The sequence below is a fragment of the Monodon monoceros genome, unplaced genomic scaffold, assembly GCF_005190385.1.
Source record: "Monodon monoceros isolate NGI ecotype Baffin Bay Population unplaced genomic scaffold, NGI_Narwhal_1 Super_Scaffold_12, whole genome shotgun sequence".
Lineage (NCBI taxonomy): Eukaryota > Metazoa > Chordata > Mammalia > Artiodactyla > Monodontidae > Monodon > Monodon monoceros.
The window spans coordinates 56,930,235-56,956,923 of NW_021703768.1; the positions used below are offsets into that span (position 1 = coordinate 56,930,235).

A 26,689-nucleotide genomic window follows, 5' to 3' on the forward strand; every position below is an offset into this window, starting at 1 on the left:
CCACCCAACACCCTCCCAGCGCTAGTCTCCTGATGGACAGCATCTCAGGGCCTGTCCAAATTTCACTTTTCACCAAACCTCTTCCTGCTCCAGTAGGGAGACAAGAGACTGGCTGTATCTAAGTTCTCATTTGGATAACAGAACACATATCAACCATATGCCTGTCTTACTCTATAAGGTCTAATCTAAAATAAAAGAAAGCCTTCTTTGTAAGAAGAAAAACAAAGAACTAGAAAACTTCAAAAAGCCTGGGGTAAGAAGCAGGAATAAGCCTAAGCAAAAGGCCTTTACAGTGAGGTTTATAACATTTTTTTGTGGCATGAACTCGCGGGCAGTCTGATGGCACCTTCTCGAATAATGTTTTAAATGCACAGGATAACAAAGGAGACCAATTATAGTGAAATAGAATTATCAAAACATCAAAAAATCCTTGAGATATGGTCACATGTGCTTCTCCATTAATGTATGAAACAAAACTAGCCAGCCGTAGTTTAATTATAAATGCAATTTCTAAGCAGTGATGAGCATAATTTGTCAAGATAGCTGCAACAAATATAATGAGATATAAAAAAAATCAATGATTTTTATTGGTGAGAAAGACACAGATGCTGCTAACAGTACTGTGATCTGTTGCCTATATTCACAATTGAAGGCAATGCTAAATACTGAGAGGTGAGTGAAAATAAAAATGTAATTTTATTCTCATCTAAGTTCACAGAATCCCCTGAATTCTCTCCACCACCCTGATATATAAAGAAGCTGGAAGCACAGCTTTTCTGGCTGAAGCAGAAGCAGAGGGCTGGTGGCAGGACTGTCTGGCCTCTCCCTCACATCGTATTCCTCCCCAAGCCATGCACCGGAGGCCCCTGTGAGGAACCAGCTCGAGGGCTTCTTGGAAGACAGTTTGCAAACCACTCATAAAGTGATTTATTATTCAGCCTGCTGAGAGTATCCCTGCAAGAGCATGCCTGTGCCTATTTTCCTAACCTCCCAGCCATATCTATACACAGTTTATGAAGTCCCTGGCTCACGTCCTTCTTATCTTGCTTTATTTATTTTTTATTTGTTTCTTTTATTCTCTTATTTTAATCATGTTTTATTTTGTTACAGCCCAACAGTTCTTAGCAGGCTTTGCTCTCTTATTTCTTAGCTTTCATATTTTGTTTATTTTACTTCAATTTAGCCTTTTTACTGTTGTAATCACTTTTACTCTTGGTTTGTTGTAGAGTATTATCAGGTTTTTTTAAAAAATTTCTTTACTGTCAACCTATATCGTTCCTGGTATTAAGTGACTTAATCATCTTTAGTTCACATTATTCTTTTGTTTAAAGCATCATTTCCCTTTCCTTGGTGTTTCCATTTTTTATTTGTAAGTAGCAGGGCAGAAGTTGATCAAAAGGTTGTGGGCCCCCAGAGAGGAGCCCAGAGCCCAAAGAAGCATGGTTGAGCATTTGTTCTCCCTCCTGCTATCTAAATAGCAGCCTCTCTTTAACTCTCCTTAAAACATCCCTGGGACTCTTTAATGTTGATGCCCCCAAACTTTTAAACCTGTGTACTTCAGGAGATTCAAAGGCTGAGAGCCTTTCCTGGAATGAGAGGAGGATAACACACTGGCATGTGCCAGAAGCACCCTGAACTGCTTACTTGTTCACCTGACTCAACGGCAGGTGCTCAACTAGCTCTCCACTGATCACCCCAGGTTTCCAAACTTCTTCAGCTCTAACAGCCTTTACATAATCACTGGGGAGATCTGATCACTAGAAGATGAGAGGATGCGGCGATTACATTCTGCTTGCAGAGCCTGGTCTCTACAGACTGAGGCAGGGAAAGGTTTGTGCCACTGACAGAGGTGGCAGCCAAAGTCCTGTTATGGGCCTTCCCCTCAAAGACAGTACTGCCTGGGGAATGAGAAATTCTCCAGGCAGGCCAGCAAGAAGCTATTAGTTGCAAGATTAATGAATTGCTCCTATATTTCCATATCTTACACCTGTGATTGTAAGTTTACCCCGAGATGTCTAAAGTCATCCCATGTGGAAATGTTAGGCATTGCAACCATGAACGCTGAAGACCTAACTGGTGGAAATCCCAGAGGCCCTCGGTGTCCTCAGGATTAACATTCTTGATTTCAATTAAAGCAGGGAAACCCCAAGAGTTCATAACTTAACCTGCAATTCTGCTAAGGCATTACTATGTTTTGTATATCCTCTAAGGCTGGAAAGCAGGAGTTGATGCTTAGCTGATGAACGAATACCGGCCAGCCTCCATCATCTACACCTGATGCAGCTTTACTGTGCTGTATTTGGTCTCACACACATACAACAGTAATCTCATGAAGTCATAAAAACATTTCTTTCTTAAAAAAAAAAAAATCTCAGAAAAAGAGAGCTAATTTTCTTGGCAATGGGAGGAGAAAAACGGAAATAAAACAGTGATAAGTCATGGTTAGAACACTAGTTTTGATTAAGCAAAGGATGGGGAATGTCAAATTAAACAACGCCTCAGATTTAAGATGGACAAGAGTCTTCTATATGACCTATATAAAAACAGGGAGATTTTATGAAGCTTTCAATAAGACTCCAGGCCTCACAGAACTAGACATGATATGAAGAATTAATCACAGAATGTCTTTCTGTAGGACTTAAAATTTCTCAGTTAAACTTCAATGCGTGAAGACAGGGAGAGTGTCTAACTTATTCACCACTATATGCCCAGCACCTTGGACAAATTCTGGGCACACAATGGGTGCTCAGTAAATACATGCTGAATATTGAATTGCTGAAATCAACTATATGCTACAGAGCTACAAGTAAATTTGGGACATATTTCTTCTAAGACTATAGCACTGTGTCCTACAGGATGGAATTCTAAAAAATAGTTCCTATTTATAAATCGGAACGATTTTCTGCTTTTTCCCATGAACAAAGCAAACAAAGGTGCCAGCCCAAATATACCTTTCACCACTGGCAAAAATAACTACCAAAGGAGCCTTACAGTGCCAAAGAACCACTAAAGGAAGGCAGGGCTTGCTCCCATCAAGGAATCCATTTATGTTTATCTTAATGAAGGGTAGGAGGGCACCTGCAATTATGATTTCAGCACCTAGAATTTAAACTTCAGACACTGTTAAAGACAATCTTAGGTTTAAAATAATTTTTTTTTTAAGGTTTGGAATCTTATCTACTTGAGATTTGTATTTAAACAGAAAGCACCAAAACAGTGGTAGAATCTACCCAATTCAGGAAGAAAAAAAAGAAGCCTTATTACTAGTTTGCAATATCACATGCAAGAAAATTGGATATGTTTTCCCTAATATAAAGAAAGCTTTAAAAAAAATATACCCAGATGTAAATAACTGAAAACTCTCTTGATCAAAACAAAGTTAAGGGACTTCCCTAGTGGCGCAGTGGATAAGACTCCACGCTCCCAGGGCAGGGGGCCCGGTTTCGATCCCTCGTCAGGGAACTAGATCCCACATGCTTGCCGCAACTAAGAGTTCGCATGCCGCAGCTAAGGAGCTGGTGAATCACAACTAAAGAGCCTGCCTGCAGCAGCTAAGGAGCTGGCAAGCCGCAATTAAGGAGTCCACCAGCCGCAACTAAGGAGCTCACCTGCTGCAACTAAATAAATAAATAAATATTTTTCAAAAAACCAAAGATCGAATGGGAAATTCTAATACAATGTTTACTGGAAACATTTTTAATTTCAGCCTGAGTCTTTTTTTGCAGCCTAGGAATTGGAACAAATCATAAATCTGATTTTTAAAATCACAATAATGAATCACAATAAAAAGTTAGTTGTAAAAAAAAAAAAGTTAGTTGTAAGGTATCATTTTGACAGGTATTTGATAGATGAAAAGTCAACTATAAGAATAAATCATAATTTATTTGATCAATCCTTTATTTAATGAACTTTAGGTTATTCCAGTTTTTACTGCTATAGACGGTGCTGTACTGAACATACTTCTTTGTACACAGCGGAGAGTGTAGCTGTAGGTCAGTGGGATTGTTCCCAGTTGTGAGAAAGAATGAAGTAAAGGTAATAATGTAGGAAAAGTGTTAATTGAAAATAGGAGCTGAGTAGTACTTAAAGAGTGCATTTCCACCTAAATAAAAAAGGGAGGAAAAAGATAAACAGACATATATTTTTTTCTCCTATCAGACTAACAAAAATCCAGAAGTGTGAAAATACCTCTGTTGGCCAAGCTGTAGAAACAGGCCTCTTTCATACACTGCTGGTGGGAATGTAAATTTCCCAATGGAAAGCGATTTGGCAACAGCTATTGAAATTAAATATGTATATATATATACATGTGTATTATTACATTTACATATGTTTTAAATATACATACTTATGAGAACTATGTGCAAAATTACCTATGTAAAAGAGTATTAATTATTGCATTGTGCATCATACAAAAAGAGCACAAACAACCTAAAGGCCCTACAATAGGGAACTGGTTTAACTAATACATTCATAGTATGGAATGTGACAGTTATAAAAAATGTCTAATCTCTCTATACACTGATATGGAAAGATCTCCAAAGCACAAACTTAAAAAGCAAGGAGTTGGGGGCTTCCCTGGTGGCGCAGTGGTTGAGAGTCCGCCTGCCGATGCAGGGGCACGGCTTCGTGCCCCGGTCCGGGAAGATCCCACATGCCGCGGAGCGGCTGGGCCTGTGAGCCATGGCCGCTGAGCCTGCGCTCCGCATCGGGAGAGGCCACAACAGTGAGAGGCCCGCATACCGTAAAAAAAAAAAAAAAAAAAAAAAAAAAAAAAAAAAGCAAGGAGCTGAACATTATATACAGTACTTACCACCTTTTGTGTTAAAAAAGGATGTGAAACAAGAGAATATATAGTCAAATGAAATGGAAAACTTACTTGTACAGGTAATACTCTGCATGGTCTATCTCTTCTCGAGATGAAATGTTGTCCACAAACTAAAAGACAAAAAAAGAAACCTTTGGTTGAATATAAATTATGCCATATATTGAGCCTAAGTCACACACTGACCTTAAAAATAAAACACGCATTTTATTAGAACAGTGTTCATGTAGTGTGGCTCCATCCTCAAAACCACTCTATGTTAATGCCAACAAATAATCTACAATGGCCTCTCTTTTTCTATATGTAGAACAACCTTGGTTAGAAAAACTGTTTAAAAACTAAACGTTAACCTTGCTCAGAACAAGAGAGAGCTCCTCTTAGTATATTTATAATTAGTCACTGGTATTTCCCATTAACTTTAAACCCTGATATTTTCTCTATGTTCCAAACTCCAAATACATGGGAACACATAGTTGAAAGGATGAAGACTCTAATGGCTGAAAAAACATGGCCCAAGAGAGGAAAAGTCTAAATTTAGAGAACTCAGCCTTATAACCATTTTTCCTATCTGATTTGGTTCTGCTACAGACCAGTCAACCTGTGATTCTTCTACCAGCAAAGTCTCCCCTCGAACCACAAACTCCTTCAGTGTGCTCAACTCTAAACCAGAGAAACAAACAGAAAAGACTCTTCTAAGGAGGAATTCTACTCTAAAGTAAAGACTCAGAGGCAAAAAGGGTGAAGTAGGAGATAATGGATGTAGTGAATATAATTAAAACCTCGGGAAGAAGGAGAGAAAAGTAAAGAGGGGGAGACTTAATGGATATCCCCCTTTTTAGGACTTATGGACTTGATTTAGAAATCTCATTAAGGGGCAGATAAAATATGGTTCCAACACAGGACCTGAAGTTGAGAACTAGCTCTCCTGACTGCATGCTGTGTGGCATAAACAGACGGCACAGCCCCTCTGGAACTTAGTTGCTCCATCTGCATAAACAGAATAAAGGCACCTGCACTGAAGAGGACGAGGCTCCAACGAGCAAGTGTACATGAAAGCTCTTTAAACTCTGAAGTGCTACCTAAACAAACACCAGGCATTATGGCATACAGAGATTTTATACATCATGTAAGGGATGAACCAGTGGTCTTTCAGTTCCCCTCCAATATGAAAATGATAAGTCTATAAAATTTAGGTTATAACCTAGCTAAATGGTTCCCCTACTAAAAGGAAAATATCAAGGAGCAGAAAGAAAGGACTCAGACTAAAAAGGATGATGGTTTCTCTACTTTTCTTCTCCTAGATTTAAGTCCCTTGAATTTTATGGTGCCATTAATTTCTACAAAGAGTTTTCACATCTAAGATCTCAATTTAGCGTCACATCAGCCCTATGAGGAAAATACTACTGTCCCCATACTGAATATGAGGAAACTGAGAGGGGCCCACTTGACCAATGTCATAAAGCAAATTCATTAAGACAAGATAAGATCTATTTAAGGGAGGCAACAGAAAAGAACTTCAATGTCACAGAGATCTGGGTTTGAAGCCCAATTTTTCCACCTATGAACTGTGTGAACTTGGGAAAGTCATCAAGCATTCTGAGTCTTACATGCAAAATGGAGATAACAATGCTTACCTCATACGGCCGCTATGAGAAGAGCAAGATAATGTAAGTTAAGAAACTAGTACAACAGCTGGCATAGAAGGTGATCAGTAATGGTTACTCTCAAGTCCAATTCCTGACTCCTAGCCTAATATTATTCTCCCATCCATTGCTCTGTAGCAGTTTAACATTAACATTAATATCCATTCTTTTATAGACTTTCTCAACTACCAAAATCACTTCCAATATTAACAAGTAAATACTATCACTTTGAAGGGTATATCAACTTAAAAAAAAATCATGATACCAAATCCTGGAAAAATTAAAATAAACCAGATACACAACAGTAATCACTGACACTGGAGTCTGATAAATTTATTACCTTTTATTTTAGTCAAAGAAATTTGCTACTTCATCATAAAATATCTATTAGCAACTACAAAAACATACCATACTCTGGGAAAATATATCCTATGAAAGGTAGTCTTTATTTACAGAGCCTCATATATATAAAGTGGCTTTCTTGCCTTCTTTCTCTTTCTTTATATTTAAGTTTTCTTACCCGTGATATTGTTAAAGAACTAACAGGAAGCTTTCTCTCATATGTTTTATCCATTAAAGATGCCAGATCAGCTGTGAAGACAAAGAAGAAAAAAGAACCTTGTTAAATATACATATTTCTTAAGAAAAATCTAACAGATACAACTCCTGCCAGATGGCTGTCAACATTATGAAGTCAGTATTAAAACAGATGCTCTTTCTTGCTCTTTTTTGAAATTATTTTTATATAAATTAAAGAGGATAGAGAAATATTAGTATAATTTTTTAAGTATTTACTTGATTGAAGAAAGGATTATTTTTAAAGTCCTAGCATAGATTTAGCTTTAAAAAAATGGATCAGTAAAATACCTCTGGAAGGAGATACAAGAAAGTGTTATTATTGACAGACTCCAGGCAAAGGAGGGCTAAGATGGTAGGGGGGCAAGAAAAGGAAACTCTTCATTGCTTACACATTTATTCCTTTTGCATTTTGAACCAGGTAAATATATTAGCTGTTCAAAAATGTTTTAAGTTGGAACTTATTAAATTACTTTTATACATTCCCTGAACGAATCACAGGGGCCAGGCATTCTGCTTATAATTAATGATTTTCAGCCTGAAATATTCCTATTCTGATTCCTTTTACCAGAACATCCATACAAATACTTGGTATTCCTGAGATGACACTGCCATCTCAGAGTCTAAAAAGACCTGGAATAACAGGCAACATACTCTTCAAAATAATTATTTCATACCTTCTCATTGCTTCTAGAACTTAAAACGTGTGTCTTTCCCCTTCTCCGCTCACTGTCACTCTCAGCTCATGATTTTGTGTCTTATTTCCCTAAGCATAAAACAGAAGCAATCATGGGAACTTTATCCTCTTACCATCAGGTCTACCAGGCGACCAGCATCTGTATCCATATACCCTGCCTCCTATTTTTTTTAAACAAAGGATGAACTTTATTAAACAAACAAAAAACAAAAATGACAAAAATTTCCTTTGACCTCCTATCGCTCTCCAGCTACTTCTCCTTTGCTCTGCTCCCATCAGCAGCGAGACTCCACAACAGAGTCATCCCCAATACAACTGTCACCACTTCCTTAGTTCCATCCTCCCTTGAACTGACTCAAATCACATTTTGGTTTCCATCACTCTACTGACACCAAAGACCACCTCTACTTTGTTAAATCCAGTAGTTAATTCTTCATCCTCATCTTACCTCACCTCTCACTAACAATTAATATAGTTGAGCATTCCGTTCTTCATGAAATGCTCTTTTCTCTCTTTCTTGGGTTCCTTTGTAGGATCTCCTCTTCTTGACTTCTTGATGTTGACGTGCCCTAAGTCTGAGAGTAGATGGTGAAGAGTCTGCTCCTCAGACTTAGGGCACGTCGACTGCACCATCTGCTCGGTCTCTGGGTATCTCATTCTCTCCCTCCCATAGCTTTAATCATCATCTACAGACTACTGACTCCACACATATATGCCTACCCTGACTTCTTGTGACTCCAAACTTGTATTTCCAACTACATGGGTGACATCTCTATGTGGGTGTCTAATAGGTCTCTTAACATTACATGTCCTCTTAATTCTCCAACCTTCCACTCCAAACCTGCTTTTCTCCAAACCTTTCCCATCTCAGTAAATGGCCCCTACGTTAACTGGCTTACTCAGGCCAAAAACTAAGGTGTCATCCCTGATCCCATTCTTTCTCACTTTCTGTAACCATATGTCAGCAAATCATATACACTCTAGATCTGAAATACAAATATATATATATAAATAAATCAGATCCTGTCATTTTCTTTTCTCAACCAGCCAATAGCTACCTATCACACTTGGAATAAAATCCAAAATATTTTCTATGATCTATAAATGCCTATATACGCCGGTCTGTGTTTGGCTTTTTGTTTTTTCTCTTTTACACTTAGAAGTAAAAACCATGAAAGCAAGGACTTAATTCACTGATATAGTCTCAGTTCCTAGAAAAGTTCTATAAAAGGCACTCAATAAATATCTAAAGAAATAAATAAAAGGAATAAAGCAAGGGAGGGAGAGAGAGAGGGGAGAAAGAGAGGGAGGAAGGAAAAAGAAGTGCAGTTATCTCTTGGTGTCCACATGGGATTGGTTCCAGGACCCACTGTGGATACCAAAATCCACAGATGCTCAAGTTCCACAGCTGGCTCTCCGCATCCGCGGATTCAACCAACTGCATCATGTAGTGCTGTGTGGAAAAAAATCCACATATAAGTGGACCCACAAAGTTCAAATCCATATTGTTCATGGGTCAACTCTAACTGCAGTTCCAAGTTTTTTTTTACTCCCTGGTGGAAGAAATTAGTATTAAGCAAAACGGCAACAGGTAATCAATTGACAAGTATTTGTTAAACACCTATTGCTGTGCACTTAACCGATATTTTTCTCTTTTCTTTCCCTGGGATAATGCTCTCAATGACTCAGTAGCTACCAGGGGAAAGGACCTTTGCAAAACCACTAAAACCTGATATGATGTAAAAGTAATTACTTTTCTTATGACTATCTTATGACTATCTTTTCTTATGACAACCCCTTAAAGGGGTTGGTACCATGTGATTTAAAAATTTTAAAACACAAATACACATATACAAAGAAGTCCCTAAAACCTCTTTATACTAAGGCAAATTAATATTGTTAAATATAACTGCTCACAGAGTGATATTAAACAGCATTCCCATGATACCAAATCTTTATGATCTCTTCATAATAGAGGCTCTTGTGTTGAGATGACAGGCAATATAAAGAATCAACTAACCCTTTACTCAAAATTTAAATTTTAACTAAAAAATGCAGGATCAGGATCTACTGGCCTAATTAAAATGACCTCCATTTCCTCATGGGTTTCATATAGTACACAGCATATAACAAAACAATGGATTGAGTGGGCTTCTGTAGCGTGATAAGTCAAGATTCCATTTTAATCTTCTACACCAAGATATCCTCAGTCATGTAAAATCGGCTGGGGCCTCAAAAAAGGCAACAGCTGCACAGCCAGCATCTGATGAATAATATTTGCATATTATAAATCAGAGAGAGGTTTGCTGCTAAATATAATGTGCAACCAATCACCTCACATGACAGCACTAGCGTGATGAATGAGGCAGAAAACTGCGCGGAGCAGGGATGGCCATGAAAGCTGGGGCAGCTGCAGCCTGCAGAGGGCCAGTGCCACAGGCTTCTGGACCATGGTTTCAACAGTCAAAATCACTCTTCGTGTTTCAGTGAGGGGCCAGCAGATGCCCAGGTTTTATTCAAAGGGATGTGCCAAAGAAGATGCTTTCTTGCCTGTCACTCAGCTCCTCAGGAATATACATTGCAGTGGACGGTTGTGGTCAACAAAGACTATAAAGGAAAATGGGTCTGAAATTTGAATTCCTCATTGAATTCTTCATTAACAAAACTTAAAGCTGTGTAGACAATGTGGAAGTATGTCCAGAAAATGAAATGTATACTAGTATAAAAATGTTTTTGTTTGAAGAAAACAATACCATTGATAATCTAAGGACATAAAGGATTTTCCTGAGGACCTTGCACTATTCGAAGTATAGGAGTGTAATCCTGGTTAAGGATCTGAACCCCTAAGAGGTTTGAAGACTTTAAAACGTCAGATTCCTAGGCTTCACACCCAGAGGGCGATTCTAATTCCACAGGTTTGAAGTGAGACCACAGAAACACAAATTTTTAAACAAAAGCCCCAGGAGATTGTGATGTAGCCTGGCAAGCACTCGAGTGAGTTAGTTTGAGAACTACCCGAAGGAACACAAAAAGGATGTTGCTCCTAAGTTCGAAGATGATATTAAACTGAATTCCACCTCAGCAATAAGGTGGGCTAAATAGCCTTTAAAAATCCCCCCTACTATAAAAACAAAACACCTAAATAAAATGTTAAAAAATTTCAAATATATGACTGAGCTTTTAAGAAGATAGAGGTAATTGTCAGCGGCTAAAGGCAGGATGGGAGCACAAACCTTGAGTGTTTAAGGGACTACTAAGGGTAGCAGTCACCTGAGAGCATCCGCAGGTCCGCAGGGAAACAGAGCTGTGGTTTTAATGACTTACAGGGAACGGAGGATAGAACCAAGGCCTCTGTAAGACAGGAAGCTGTTTCAGAGATCCTAGGTAAAGCCAGAGCTGCCTAAGGCTACACCTGTAGTGAAGGTGAACTAGAAAGTAATGCACCCTGCAAACGGAAAACAGCAAGGACATCGTCCCCTGAGGATTCTAAACCACAAAGTCAGCCTTCACACCTCTGAGGCCCTAATTATACTTCCTATGTCACACAAGATACACCAACTTAAGAACTATGTTTTAAGTGGTTTAAAGAGTTGATTTTACTATATAAAATTGTAGAAAATACATACTAATCTATGATGACAGAAAATATCAGAGGTTTCCTGGGAATGTGGGAAGGTGGGCAGGAAGAAGAGGAAAGGACTACAAAGAAGGAGAACATGTGGGGAGTGGGTGACAGATATGCTTATTATCTTGATTGTAGTAATGATTTCATGGACATATACACACGTACATATGTCAAGACTTGTCAAATTGTACACTTTAAATATGTGCGGTATATTCTATGTAAATAATACGTCAAGAAAGCTGTAAAAAAGAAATTCGATGAATAAGTTAAAGAGCAGGTAAGACACAGGTGAGGTGAGAATTAGCAACCTGAAAGATCTAAAGGAAATTACAAGAAACTAGAAGACTCTGCAGCAAAGATAGATAAAAATGAAAAGTATAAAAAAGGAGTTAAGAGATATAGAAAATAGAATAGTAAGGTCTAAAATACATTTAATTGAATCTCCCAAAGAAGTTAATAAAGAGAATGGGGAGAGGTGATAGATGATGAGCTAATTGCTAAGCATTTTTTAGAACTGATAAAAGATATCCATTTTCAGATTCAGGAAACACAAAAAATCTCAAGTCAATTAAGTAAAATTAAGCCCACACCATGATACATTGCACTTAAACTGAAGAATAAGAGGACTTTAAAAGTAGCCAGAAAGTAAAGACAGATTACTTACAAAGGAAAAACAACTATACCAACAGGTGTTTTCTCACTAGAAACAACAGAAAACAGTAGAATAACATATTGGGAGTAAATACAAGCAAAATTATCTTTTAAGATTAACAGAAAAATAAAGACACTTAAAAATTGAAAGAATTTATTAGCAACAAATACTCACTAAAGGAACTTTTTACAAGTTGTGTTTTTTAGAAGACGTGTTTTTGGAAGAAGGAAGATGATCCTTTAAAGAAGACTTGAAATGCTAGAAAGAATGGTAAGTAAATAAAATTAATTTAATTTGGAGGGAAGTTTTTAAAAATAATAATGTCTTATGTGTGTACGTGTGTTTTAAAGGATAAAACTTTAATATTAGACAATAACACATGGTTGGGGGTTATATGACTGGACTAAAGGACAGCAGAGTGTGAATAACACTAGAATTTAAGGTAAATATGCATGCTAGGAGTTATGCAGCAACCATCTAAAAGATGTAGATTTAGAATGGTAAAACCCACCATTCTGAAAGAGTAGAAATAGAGGATACAATTTCTAGAGGGGGAGGAAATGTAAAAAACAAAAACACCACAACCATCCAAAAGCAGATACAAAAGAAAGAATAAAGAAAGATGGGACAAATCACTAACTATGGTAGAAACAAATCCAAATAAATCAACAATCATAAAATGACACTAAATAAACTAAACTTTCTAGTTACAAAGACAAAGATTGCCAGATTGGTTTTAAAAATACATAATCCAGCTATATAAATCATATGAACACATGAAGAGTTGAAAATAACTGTATGAAAAATGTACTTAGCAAAAAGTAGCCTAAAGAAAGCTGGTATAGCTATATTAATATCAGACACAGTAGATTTAAAGCAAAAAGAATTCATTTTTCAGATTAGGTGGGTCATTACATAATGACCAAAAATTCATTTTTCCAGGAAGATAATTGGTGTGCACCAAAGTAACACAGCTTCAAAGTATATAAAATTCTGAGAAAGAAAATGATAATCTCCTCAATGATCACAAAATCTATAGTAGAGATGTGCTAGGAAAGAAGCCTCTTATAAAGGAGGGTGGTCTCTGGGTCAAAGTTATGATGAGGAAGTTCTCTCAAGGAACAATGGATCCTCTGTTGAACCCTGGAAGCTTTAGGTGAGAAATTATTAGATGGTTTCAGTTTTTCATGATTTCTATGTAACTGTACATCACTGTTACCCATTCAGTCAACACTAAGTTCTTTCCGGCCATGTGCGTACCTCACCTAATTTATGTAATTCTTTAAGGACTAGATACAAGTTATTACTGTACTTCCTAGAAGAAGTGATCTGGAAAACACAGGCTAAAACTCTGTTTTTGTTTCAGGGATAGATGACCTATAACATGTATGGAAATAATAGAAGGAATTAGGAAAAATTAACCTAAGAACCATTTGAATATAGATATTTAGCTTTCCTTCTATTTGTCTTTCTGTCACCAGAAGCTTTAAAATAATAAATAAAAAAATGTGAAGGCAAGCTTCATATACATATATACTAAGACTAAAGGAGGATGATGTGCACAGGCCAGACCCATCTCTAGAGCTGCCAGCAGACAGTAAATATGAAACCTAGTGAATGAATACATGTCACAGACATGCAAATAGGAAAGCAGGCCTCAGAAAATCTCCATCAAGCTTCAAGAGCAGGATTTGAAAAACTACTGCAACAAGCCAAAGGCCTCCACAGCTGAAATGACACAGTAAAACTAAACCTCAGCTAATAAGTGTCCAGCTAATGAAAGATGACCACAGTGCTCAGTTTCAACCTCAATGCTAAAAAAAAAAAACAAAAAAGCTAATGAAAGATGACCACAGTGCTCAGTTTCAACCTCAATGCTAAAAAAAAAAAAAACAAAAAAGCAGTAACTAAAACTAAAAGGCATCTCTTACTTTATGATTATCTATAAAATGAAAAATCAGAAATAGAATATTTAATTCAGTAGGGCTCAGGAACTAATTTAGTTCAAGTCACCTAGTCCCTTGCCCCTGGCAGGGTAACCCAAGCAAACTTCTCATGGAACACAGGGAACTTCCCCCATGAGGCCTGCCTTCCTACCAGCACCCTACCCAGTTCCCCAGAATGGTTTTCTCCTGAATCCTATTCACTGTGGGCCCTAATCTGTAACAGCTGCTAACTGGCTAATGCTGCGAACTTTCACCCTGTATCTCTCCAGTAGATCTGCATGGCTAATGCAGGAATTTCAGAGACAATGCTTTAATTCAGTGTTTATTTTAACCAAAGGGAAGCCCAGTACAGAAACAGCCCAAAATTGAAATCTTCTGATTTGAGTTGGAAAGCCCAAGAATTCCCAGGGCTCTACAAAGCCTAGCTGGAGAACTACGGTTCTTTCAATAAAATATCAACTGCAATGAATTAAAATGTCTGGAATAGTTAAGTCCATGAGTTCATAATATTAGAAAAAAAAAATTAAAACCCTCACTGATAACCTTTGGAGGATGGTAGGAGGTCAATTTATTATTTTCGAAGCTGCCTCTTCCATACAAACTATAACTCAGGATAACTGAACCGCTGATGAAAGGAAATTCTTTCACAAAAATTTTCTGGGTAATTAATGAGAGAAATGATATAATTAAGATAGCAACATTTTGCAGCTCCTAATGAAAAAATGGATCTAAGCAATGATCACAAATGGCCTTTAACATCACAGTGACAACCAAATGCTCTGTGCCTCTTGACAACAGTAAACAGCACTTCCTATGAAGTACTCATGCCAAAAGAAAAACCCCGCTGAATCTGATCAAGGCTTCCTCTCTAATTGCCAGTTTTATAGGACATATGGAAGGTAGAGGAACATGTTAAACACCACCATAAGGATGAAAACAGCAAATCTAGAATGTGGGAAACTACAAAAGAGACCTGTTTTCTTCAACAAATAGACTGCCAAGACAGAAAGAGAAACCTATAGATTAAAGTCATCTCAACATATTACAATGTATGGACTTTATCTGGATCCCATTTCAACAAACTGTAAATTAAAAAGAAATTTATAAGACATCTGAGGAAATGTGAACATTGAGGAAATATTTAATGATGTTAAGGAATTACTAATTTTTAGATATGAGAATGGTATTATAGTTATGTTTTTAAAAAATCCTTATCTATAGAGATACATATCAAAATATATATAAAATGATCAGATAACAAGAATTTGTTAAAATGTAACCTGGTGATGGGGTAGGGTTTGATGAAACAACACTGGCAGGGAATTGATAACCATTGAAGCTGGGTGACAGACCATGGGGGTTCATTAGACTATTCTCTCTACCTCTGTATGTTTCCATAAGAAAAGATTTAAAAATAGGCAAGATAAGAGGGGAACATAACCAACTGCACTGTATGGACCTTATGTGCATAACCATTAAAAAAAATTTACCAGAGTATCAGGGAAATTTGAACACTGACTTGATATTTCATATTTAAATGATTATTAATATTTTAGATGTGAAACGGTATTAAAAATATCCTTATCTTTTAGAGGTATATACTGAAATATTTATGGGTAAAATGATATACTGTCCGTGATCTGCCTCAAAATCATCCAAAGGATCAGGATGGGGAAATAAGTAGAAGTAGAAATGAAAATTGGCCAGGAGCTGATAACTGTTGAAGCCAGGTGATGGGTAAAGAAGATTCCTTATACCATTCACTCTACTTTTGTATGTTGTACATTTTCCATTATAAAACATTAAAAAAATAAATAACCTACAGTGCTAGAAGTCAGAATAATGGTTACCTTTGAAGAGGGTAATGGGAGCCACAATAAGGGCTTCTGGAGTGGTAGGAACCTTCTATTACACAGGCTTGTTTACTTTGTGATAATTCATCAATCTGTCCATTATGATTTGTGCACTTTTCAGTATATTATACTGCAATCAAAAAATATTTTTTAAAAGCAAGAGATCCACTACTTCAATGCAAGAGAAGACACTAAGGTAGAATTACAGGTACTACAACAATCACTAAGAAAGTTTAGTGAGCAGAAAGGCAAGAGGATACTCTATGGCCCTAAGCAAATGCTGGGATCTGGTCTCATTTTTCCCATCTCTTAAGGGAAATAGCAGCTGCCTCGGCCGCTGTTGTGGAGCATTAAACGTAACAGTGTGTGTGTGAAAGTGCTTAGCACAGACCCGGGGCACACATCTAGCAGTGAACAAAAGCTGCCTTTTGACTTTTATGTCAGAGGACCCAGCCTGCATTCATGGCCTGCTTGCCCTCTAGACTGCAGCATACGTATACGGCACTCGTGGTGTTAATCTAGACCTCCGTAGTAATAAATTACTCTCAGACGGGGAGCTGGGTAGATACCCATCAGCCCTCCGCCAAGGCTCTAACAGAAAACCACTAATGAGACTGAACAGAGGAGGCACCACAGCAGCACGACCATCCGAGAGAACCCAGCAGGTCTCCTCCGCAGTATTCGGCACGGAGGCAAAACCGCTTCAGACCAGGGAAGCCCACGCCCACGCCCACGCCCACATCCAGGCACAGTCCCTCCCGAGCCGCGATCCACTCCACCCCACTCCACGCCCTCCAATGGGGACGCGCGGAATAAAAGCCTCATATCGCCCCCTCCTCCCTCCCCCAATCAGCAAGCCCGCACCAGATCACGGCGCCCAATCACATTGCTCCACATGCCGAGGGCAGCCCTCCGCGCACGCGCGCATGGACAGGCTTGCCAAAGGCCAGCGCCCAAACGCCGGGCTCCACCGGCTGCGCGCGTCTCCGCAGAGGCCACACTGCCATCTACTGCCCGATCATCCGCATGTAGCCCCAGGCGTACTACCTGATTCTCTGGGCCCATACCTCAGCCCAAAGGCTCAAATAAGAATTAGGGAAAACATGCAGTAATATCAGGTATGAACGCAAGTTTTAATTACATTCTCTTACACAGAAGAAAAAAAATATTGTCTCTAACAGCCTTTTTCTTCCAAGCAGTTTGAGTTTCAAAACTTCATCTCACCTCACAATCTAATGTTTTATATATGAGTTAAAATCAAGGGGCCTAGGGACTTGTTCCTTTCACATATTTCTGGAGCACCTACTATATGTCAGGGTATTACCTGGGGCGGGCATTATCATCCCTAATTTATAGATACAGGAACCGAGTTAAGGGACAGTTTCTGAAAGCTGGCAGAGCTGGGGTTCACAGCCAGCTGTCTTCCCCTCCAAGTGCAGACTCTTCACCACATCACACTGCATAATGAAGGTACAAAGTGCTGTAAGAATATAGGATGAGGAAAAAATCAACTGACTCGACAGGGACTCAGGATGTACAGAGAGGATTATTAGCAGGGTGGTATTCAGTAAATGGTAGCTGGTACATACTGCTTTTCTAAGTACATTAATCTTAACAGAGAGGAGACAGTTACCTCCATGTGATATTTATTCATTGCAGATTATGCTCATTCTTTGGCAAAAAGCATCTGCTCACTCAGGAATCCATGACAGTTTTCCCTAGGTTTGTCTCCAAATAACAGAGATGACCCATACCAAGGCACCAAATATAATGGTCTTGTTTCCTAATTTTCCCTTCATACCTAGGAAAGTGTTAACAATAGCTTATATGAAATTCTTCATTCTCGTTTCTGCACTTCCATAGCACTTTTCTTATAATTCACATACGGCACATCAGAACGAGCTCTGCAATATAATTAACTGAGCCCATTGTGCTTTCATCACTAGAACAGTGGTTCCCAAAAGAAGTACCAAAAGGCCCTCAAGGGCATTTTAGAATATATAGGGGTATCTTTTTGACTGTCTAAATGACTGCAGGGCATTACTGGCACTTACTGGGTAGAAGACAGGAAAATTACATAACTTGCAATCCCTAGACTGATGGACACATCAAAACACTGTCCCTGTTGGGAGCCAGTGTTTTCAGTATGGAAGGGAGATACAAACATGGACTAGAGGAAGGCAAGGAAGAACTCTGTAGAGATGAACTGGAATTGCAGGTTTCAGAATGATTTTTTCATAATTTGTAAACTATGTACATATAAGCTTATATGCATGTATGTGCACATATGTATGTTTATGTGTACATGTATACATGTTTTTCCTAGCTCTGTCCACTGAATGGGCAAAGAAGCAAAAATTCCATAGTAGCAAGGGGGACACCTAGTGCACAGATCTTGGTTTCTAATACCACTCCCTAGTAAAAGGAACCAGTGCTCCTTGGAGAAATACAGCTGACCCTTGAACAAAACAGGCTTGAACTGTGCAGGTCTATTTATACATGAATTTCTTTCACTAAATGCGTACTACAGGATTACATGCATGATCCGCAGTTGGTTGAATCCGTGGGCGGAAACTTGGCTAGGAAGAAACCACATATACGGAGGACCAACTTTACGTTATATGTGGATTTTTGACTGCATTGAGCGTGGGCTCCTTTAACCCCCATTGTTTAAGGGCTAACTGTAATTGATTTCAGGGCTAGAGCAAGAAAGGTACAAGATGGAACACTGGGAGACAGCTTGAAATGCTTCTACTAGCCAAATTTCAGAGAACTGGACTACCAAAATAACTAAGGATGGTAATGAATCATTAAAGGGAAAAAAAGAAAGAGGAATCCATAAGATCATACTGATAATAAACAGAGAAAGAAATGGGAGAAAAAGGGTTCTTGCTTACAGTAAATACTGAGTAATAATTAGTAAATGTGGAGGTATTAATGAATTTGGAAAACCATCATTTTGCAACCATCATAGTAAAGATTGATTTTGCAGATAAAAGTCAGGCTGCATGGTAACTAACTATATGATAAAAATGAACAAAAAACAAGAAAGAAAATAATTGTTTACATAATTCAGGGAGACTGTGAAGGCAAAAATGAAATAGAAATTTGCAGGAAAGAAAAAATGATTTTGCCACATGTGAAACAACACTCATTCTTTTTAAGGCTTAAAAATGTGCTTATCTGAATTGGATTATCATAAAAGCATCATTTCACATATATCTCATACGAATATATGATGACAAACATGGAATGACTGGAAATGACCCACATAATAGCCCGATAAGTACCTACCAAGGTGACAATCTTCTTTTTCTCTTGCTTCCCATTTGTGGCTGTCCACATATGCTGCAGAAAGTAGGCATCTTTTACCTAAGGAAAAAGACAATTATTTCAACAGGCATGGTTTCACAACAGGTTCAGTTTATATACCTGTTTTATTAAACATATCTTTGCCATATTTTCCATTTACTAGATTAAAGATCTATTATGAAACTGTAACCAATATTACACAGTTTACAATTCAGTTCATGACAACATGCATTCAACCTCTAACAAGCAGAAGATGCAGAAAGCCTGTTAAAATTTCTACCATAATGTTATGAGCAAAAATGTTGCTAATTCTGTTCCTATTACTTTAGGACTAGGAGCCATTTGTTTCCACTAATGCAGAGCCTAGATGAGCCTTAAAACTCCTTCTTAGAACCCAAAATAATTGCTGAACAGCTGTTTAACTCATTAAAAGACTGCTTTATCATTATTAGTTAGTCCTAAAAAATTTCCATCTGACTTGGATCAGCATATTTACCCTTATTTCACATAAAGCAAAGAGTAATATCTTACCCGGTAACACAGCACCCTAGTGGTAAATAACAGAAACCTAATAAGCCAAATCTGGTGTAACCCACAAGATGACACCTGTCACAATGACTGGCATACAGCAATGCTCAATAAACATGAGCTCAAGGAATTAATGAGAAAGAATGAATGGCAACCTAAAATTAAAACCTTTTGAGCTTCAAAGACACCATCAAGAAAGTGAAAGAATAACTCAGAATGGGAGGAAATATTTCCAAACCATTTATCTGATCAGGGACTTGCACCCAGAATATATAAATAACTCTTACAACTCAAAATTTAAAAAGACAACCCAGCAGAAAAATGAGCAAAGGATTTAACAGACATTTCTAAAAAAAAGAAAACACACAGGTACATACATACACATAAATACACACACACACACACACACACATATGGCCAACAAGTGCATGGAAAGATGTTTAATATCATTTTCCATTAAGGAGATGCAAAATATATTTAAATACAACTTCACACCCACTTAGGATGGGTATAATCAAAAAGGCAGATAACAGCTGTTGATAAGGATGTAGAGAAACTAGAAACCTCATGTATTGCTGGTGAGAATGTAAAATGGTGCAGCCACATTGGAAAAGTTCAGCAGTTCTGCAAAATGTTAACATGGAGTTACCAGGTAACCCAGCAATTCCACTCCTAGGTACGTACCCAAGAGAAATGAAATCATGTCCACCTAAAAAACTGTACGTAAATGTTTGTAGCAATATTATTCATAATAGCCAAAAAGGAAAATGCAAATATCCATCAATTTATGAAGGGCTAAACAAAATAGTATATTCTTATAAAGGAATATTATTCAGCAATAAAAAGAAATTAAGTACTGATACATGCTACAACATGGATGAACCTTGAAAATATTATGCTAAGGAAAAAGAAGCCAGTCACAAAAGACTACGTATTATGTCATTCCATTTATATGAAATGTCCACAATGGGCAAATCTAGAGACAGAAAGCAGCTTATTGGTTGCCTAGATCTGGAGGGTAGACAGGCAGAAAAACCTGGGCAGAAATGGGGAGTGACTGCTAATGAGTATGGGGTTTTTTTGAAGTGATGAAAATGTCCTAAATTGATTGTGGTGATGGCTGCTGCACAACCCTGTGTATATACAAAAAAAAAACATTCAACATTAAATTGACTACTTTAAATGGGTGAATTGTATGTGAACTAAATCTAAATAAAGCTGTTTAAAAAAACTGAAAAGGAATGAATGGCAGACTATTACCTGAAGGTCATAGCAGTCCATAAACCAAACACAACTAGAAGGCATGGGAGCCGATTAAGCACAATATTTGCATGCTATTGTTATTCTCTATCCGTCTCCCAACTAAAACAAATATAAACACGTCTGTGTGTTTATACACAAGACCAGTCCCTCCTTTGCCTTCAGCAGAGGTTGGGTCAGACCTTTACTAGAATAGCATGTCTAAATTTGAAGTCTAAAGTTTAAGCAATGAAGCAATAATATTAAAAGCTGCCGAAGACTGCCTCAAAGGGGAACTAAGATATTTCTTAAAAATAGTAACTATTAAAAAGTGCCTACATTTCAAATGGATTATTTTTTAAAAAATGACTAGATGTTTGGAACTTAGAATACATTTTTCATACAAACGATTAAATTGTCAGTTACATTCCTAGATCTGTCAAGAAGGATGAACAAAATGTAACGGCATTGATGGCATGACATTAGGTGTGTAGCTGCACACCAGGTCAGGAGTGAGCAGACCTGAGATTTAGTTTGAGTTTTACCAGCTGGTAGAAAACTTCAGACCGTGCAGTTGCAAGTGAAGGAACTGGCTGGGTGATATTTAAGGTCTCTGCATGCTCTAAGAGTCTGACATAGAACCAAAACAATCAGTTCAGATAACCCATTCATAATTTGCTGTAGCATTTCTATGCAAACTGAATTCCAATTTCTAAAACCAGGTAGATCTCTCCTTTCTGTGGGAAACAAGGGCAGCCCTTTTCTTACGTGAGCATGAGCTCAGGAGAGGGTTGTTAACCTATATACTCCAGGATACCAGTGACTTAAATATTCTCTATTTGTTGTTACTACATTCTCTTACTTATTCTCTATTTCTTCTCCTAGCATATGTTTTATTATAGCATAAGAAATCAGCCCTCCTTGTTCTAAAGTCAGAAAAGACAATTATCTAGAATTATGTTCATGAGTTTTGAACTGGGAGACAAAAAGCAGAGGAGGTGATGGTGGGGAAAGACAGGAGTGCCAGAAGGCTGTGTGCAGTTGTTCAAGGGGATCACATGACCAAAAACAAAATTAGAACTAGTAAATTTACAAAAGATAAGCCCAGTAACTTTCATATATATATGAACTTTTAAATGCCTGCTTTATAAGAAAGTAACCAGGGCTTCTCTGGTGGCGCAGTGGTTGAGAGTCCGCCTGCCGATGCAGGGGACATGGGTTCGTGTCCCAGTCTGGGAAGATCCCACATGCCTCGGAGCAGCTGGGCCCGTGAGCCATGGGCGCTGAGCCTGCACGTCCGGAGCCTGTGCTCCGCAACGGGAGAGGCCACAACAGTGAGAGGCCCGCGTACAGGGGGGGAAAAAAAAAAGTAACCAGTAATCATTTTCCACCTCCATTGAGGATACAGTGAAAGGAAATAGGTATAAGGATAAAGAATTTAAATTTGGCAAGTGGAAAATCTTCGTAATAGAAACCAATGACAAACATAGGAATGAGTTACCAAGTGGGGTAGGCAGAATAATGTCCCCCCGCAAAAGATGTCCATGTCCTAGTCCCCAGAACCTGTGAATATTAGGGTACATGAGAAAGGGGGATTAAGGTGACAGATGGAATTAAGATTAGCACATCAGCTGATCTTAAAGTGAGAAGACTGTCCTGGGTTGTCCAGGTGGGCTCAGGGTTTGTTTGTTGGCCACACTGCACGGCATGTGGGATCTTAATTCCCTAACCAGGGATCAAACCCGAGCCCCCTGCACTGGAAGCGCAGAGTCTTAACGACTGGACTGCCAGGGAAGTCCAGGTGGGCTCAATATAATCACAGGTCCTTAAAAAGTGGAAGAGGGAGACAGGTTGTTAGTGTGATGCATGAAAGACAGAGGTATATAAGAAGGACCTGACTTGCCACTGCTCGCTTTGAAGATGTCTGAGAAAGGGACGATGAGCCAAAGAATGTAGGTGGTCTCCAGAAGATGGAAAAGACTAGGGAAACAGATTCACCCCTAGAGATTCCTAAAGGGAATACACCCCTTTCAACACCTTGATTTTAGCACAAAAAGACTGTATCAGACTTCTGACCTATAGAACAGTAAGGTAATAAATCTACGTTGTTTTAAGCCACCAAATTTATGGTAGTTTGTTACAGCAGCAACAGGAAATTACTACACCTTCAGATAGACAGACATTTCATTATCTGTAAACCTTTTAAAGTAGGATATTCATCTTGCTGAGATACTTCTAAATGACATCATTTAAAGTTTTTCCCATCTCTGTATGGTAGTTGAGGGGTTTGTATATTAACGTTAAAACCAAAGAATTTCTATGAAGCCAGACAGGACATTAAGTGGACAATGGCAAAATGGAAAATCTATATCACCATCTCAAACCTAATGTGCATATGAATCTTGATAAAATACAGATTCTGATCAGTAGGTCTGGGGTGGGAACAGAGATTCTGCATTTCTAAAAGTTCCCAGGTAATGATGACGATGTTGACCCTCAGATAACATTGAAATAACGAGGGGATAGGATGTTATCAGCCTCACAAGTTTAGATCTCTGAGTCCATTTAATCCCACTCCGAATATGCCACCCAAGAGCATATATATACCATTCTTGAACCTGCTAACCCTTCAGCCAGTCAACTTAAAGAGCAACAATATTCTAAGATAACTCTCCACTAAAAAGCAAATATCTCCCCTGCTTAATTCTGAAAAGATACCTCCATGGACCAGAATTTCAAAGTTTAGTAAATACTTATTAAAAACTTACTTATTTTATAGTTAATTTGGCCTTTGGTAAAATGTCTCCAAACATGTTTTCCATCCAAAGGGAAGCAGTGTGATTGTGAACACAAATAAGCTTTAGAGTCACAAAGTCTAAGTGTGAATCCTAGCCTTGCTATAAAAAATTTTATAAAAATGTGGGCAAGTTACACCAGGTCTCTGAGCCTCTTTCTTCATATGTAAAACAGGGAAATACTGTATCATAATTTAAATAAGGGCATATATTAAGTACCTAGCCTAATGTCCACTATGTAGTAAGTGCCCAAAAAGTTTCCCTCTCTAGCCTCTTCATATACTGAAGTCACTTTTTCAGTTCATCTCAATAAACCTTTCTCTCATCCTCTTGATCACTTTAGTTGCCCTTATCCATTATGTTGTAGGGAGAATCAGTGGAAGCACCAAAGTATTCCAAACACTGATTTGTCCTGAGTTTGTACAAATTTTTTCTTCTTTTATCTGGTAATGGTTCAAGATGTTTTGATGACTTAAAGCTCCTTATCAGCATTCTCAAACCCCCAGTGGTCCATAATGTACTATCCTACATATTTATATCACTTGCCTTATACCCTTCAGTTCCTGATTTCAAGACTCCTTTCATCTGTGGTCTAACCCCCTGCTTGTGCAATATAACTTTCTGTAATGAAGGAGATGTTCAATTCTGAACTGTTCAATACAGTAGCCACTAGCCACAGGTGTCTACTGAGCACTTAAAATGTAGCTAATGTGACTAAAGAACAGAATTTTAAAATTTAAACTAATTTAAATAGCCATGTGTAGCTCCCGGCTACCTCAATGGAACAGCACAGGTGTAACCTATCATGAGCACACCATTTCAAACTACGATCAAAATGCTCACTGGAAATTCTCTCAATTCACCTTTATCTAATTTCCATTCCCCTGTTAGTATGACTGCCCCCGAATATCCTAAGCAACTATGATACTTTCCCTGATAGACAATCCAAGGTCTTGTTTAAATTGAAAAGCATTTACTAACAACATAAGTAAACAAGCTAGTAAATAGCTACAACAGTTAATTCTTACTGAGGTGCCAAGTACTGTGCAGACCACTTCACCTAATGTGTGGCATGAAACATTTTCATTAGCTAGGTCAATCAGTTAATTCTCAGAAAACTTCTGGTGGCCAGCTATAAGGTTTCACGTTGATATTTAAAGGCGTGTGGGCAAAACTGTATGTGTTGCTTTTTAACAGGGGCTAGAGGAGGTATGTTGGAAAGAGGAGATAATAGGCATTGGAAAAATCAATTGTGATTATTGTATTTTAATCATATAATCAGATACATCTGTCAGGATTTAGCTTCTGTGAATTAAAAAAGTTTTTCCCAATGTCTTCATCAGCAGGTCCTGTAAACAGGCTTTGAGTGAGCCGTCATTCATTCGGATATCAAAGTACTTTAAAAGCAACTTAGCATTTATTGTCTGAACGGAAAACTTGGGCAAAGAAAAGTCAATCAAAAGTTGCGCCCAAGGTCATCAGGTAAACTGAGATTAGTAAGAAATTCCTTCACCAAGTGAAAACCAAGGGTCTGGCCACACGTCAGGTGTCGAGGAGAACGTTTATGACGCCCCTCTAAGGAAACTCAACAGGGAGAGAAATTTCATAGCCCCAGGGGGGACACATTTGGGCTTTTCACGGGCAGCAAAGAGATGATCACCCTCACACACAAACCCGGCAAATCATACGCAAAAGCTCTCATGCCCGGACTTCCTCTGCTCTTCACACCTTTGGATAGGCAGACACTATTATTTTAGGGAAGGAGATGGGTCATAGACCTTACCTCCCCTCTCTGTGCTACCAAACACCTCCAGGGGTTTCTCTAGCAACTAGATCCCAGAAGCATTTCCTCTCCCCTTAAAAGCCCACTGCTCCCTTTACTAAAGGAACAGAGTTCTCAGGGGCCTAATGAAGCAGCCCCACGAAGGTAGCAGCCACCAACCAGTCAGGGAGAGTTGAGGCAGCGACACTTTCCGCGCCCAGAGGATCCCGCGCCGCACCACGTGGACCGCCATCTTGGAGCATACCAAAGGAATGACCGGTAGGGGGACTGCGGGCGGAGGAAGGGCTAGGCAACAGTCCACGCCCCCCCCCCGGCTCCCGCAGTTGGTACAGCCCGGGACAGTATGGCGGCGGCCTTTCGGCACCCGAAGCAAGTCTTACCGCTGCAGGCGCTGCGGAGTTTGGTGTATCCAGGGTTGGGAGGCTTGGGCTCCACCTGCAGCCGCTGCCCTCTCGGAGGTACCCTAGGCCTCGGGCCGTGAAGGAGGGGAGGGATGGGACAGAAGGGAGCTTTACACCTCAGCGGGCATCTCTTTGGAGAAATAACGGCGCCTCACTCAGGGGCCTAGAGCAATCGAGCATGCACTTGCCCTCTGCACGTGGGTACAGTGGTGGCCTCTGGATGTCGTGGACGCCCGTGTGCCTGGGAATCAAAGGACAGATGGGCTGGGCTCTTGACCTGGGGACTGTAGTATTCCCTCGGATGAAGCTGTGCTGCGCCCCGGGAACACCCCTCCCCCTTGGGTGTACTGTCCTGCAGAGTTTGGGAGGGGAGGTCAAAGACTATGAGTTTGGAATCCAGCTCTGTAGCGAACAGTCTGAAAGACTCTGAGCAGGTTTCTTTATTTGTAAAATTATCCCTTAATATCTTTTTGAAAATGATTAAATTTGAAGATGCTGGTGAGTGATAATATTTAACACTTCGTGTCCGGCTTTCCTGTAATACATTTTACATACATTCATTCCTTTTCTCCTCACATCACCCAGTGAGAGAGGTACTATTCTTCACTTACAGAGGAGGAAACCGCAAAGCTAAGTAATTTGCCCAAGGTCAGAGGGAACTGGTAGAGGAAGGGTTTGAACACAGGCAGTCCTACTGTAACCCCTTCTCTGGACTGCCTCTCTAGAAATCAGCAATTTTTGTTGTTACATTGTTATTGTAGTACACAGAGCTCTTGTAGTGGATGGTTCTTTGGCCAAGCTCCAGTTCATGCAC

General features: G+C 38.9%; 1 protein-coding gene across 5 annotated transcripts in view; it reads right to left on the bottom strand.

Annotated features, from left to right (window-relative positions):
- MRPS27 (mitochondrial ribosomal protein S27) overlaps window positions 1-26,689 on the bottom strand; it is a 111,828-nt gene that overhangs the window by 72,390 nt on the left and 12,749 nt on the right. For 2 of the 5 annotated variants that reach the window (XM_029217492.1, XM_029217488.1), the window contains exons 1-4: window positions 25,634-25,707; window positions 19,112-19,189; window positions 6,989-7,059; window positions 4,880-4,938 (exon numbers count right to left, since the gene is read on the bottom strand). In XM_029217492.1, coding sequence (XP_029073325.1) covers window positions 4,880-4,938; window positions 6,989-7,059; window positions 19,112-19,189; window positions 25,634-25,706 — 281 coding nt within the window. In that variant the 5' untranslated portion in view covers window position 25,707. Of the gene's footprint in view, window positions 1-4,879; window positions 4,939-6,988; window positions 7,060-7,721; window positions 7,811-19,111; window positions 19,190-25,633; window positions 25,708-26,689 lie in introns of those variants that run through there. The other 3 variants (XM_029217489.1, XM_029217490.1, XM_029217491.1) reach the window with 2 other exon arrangements.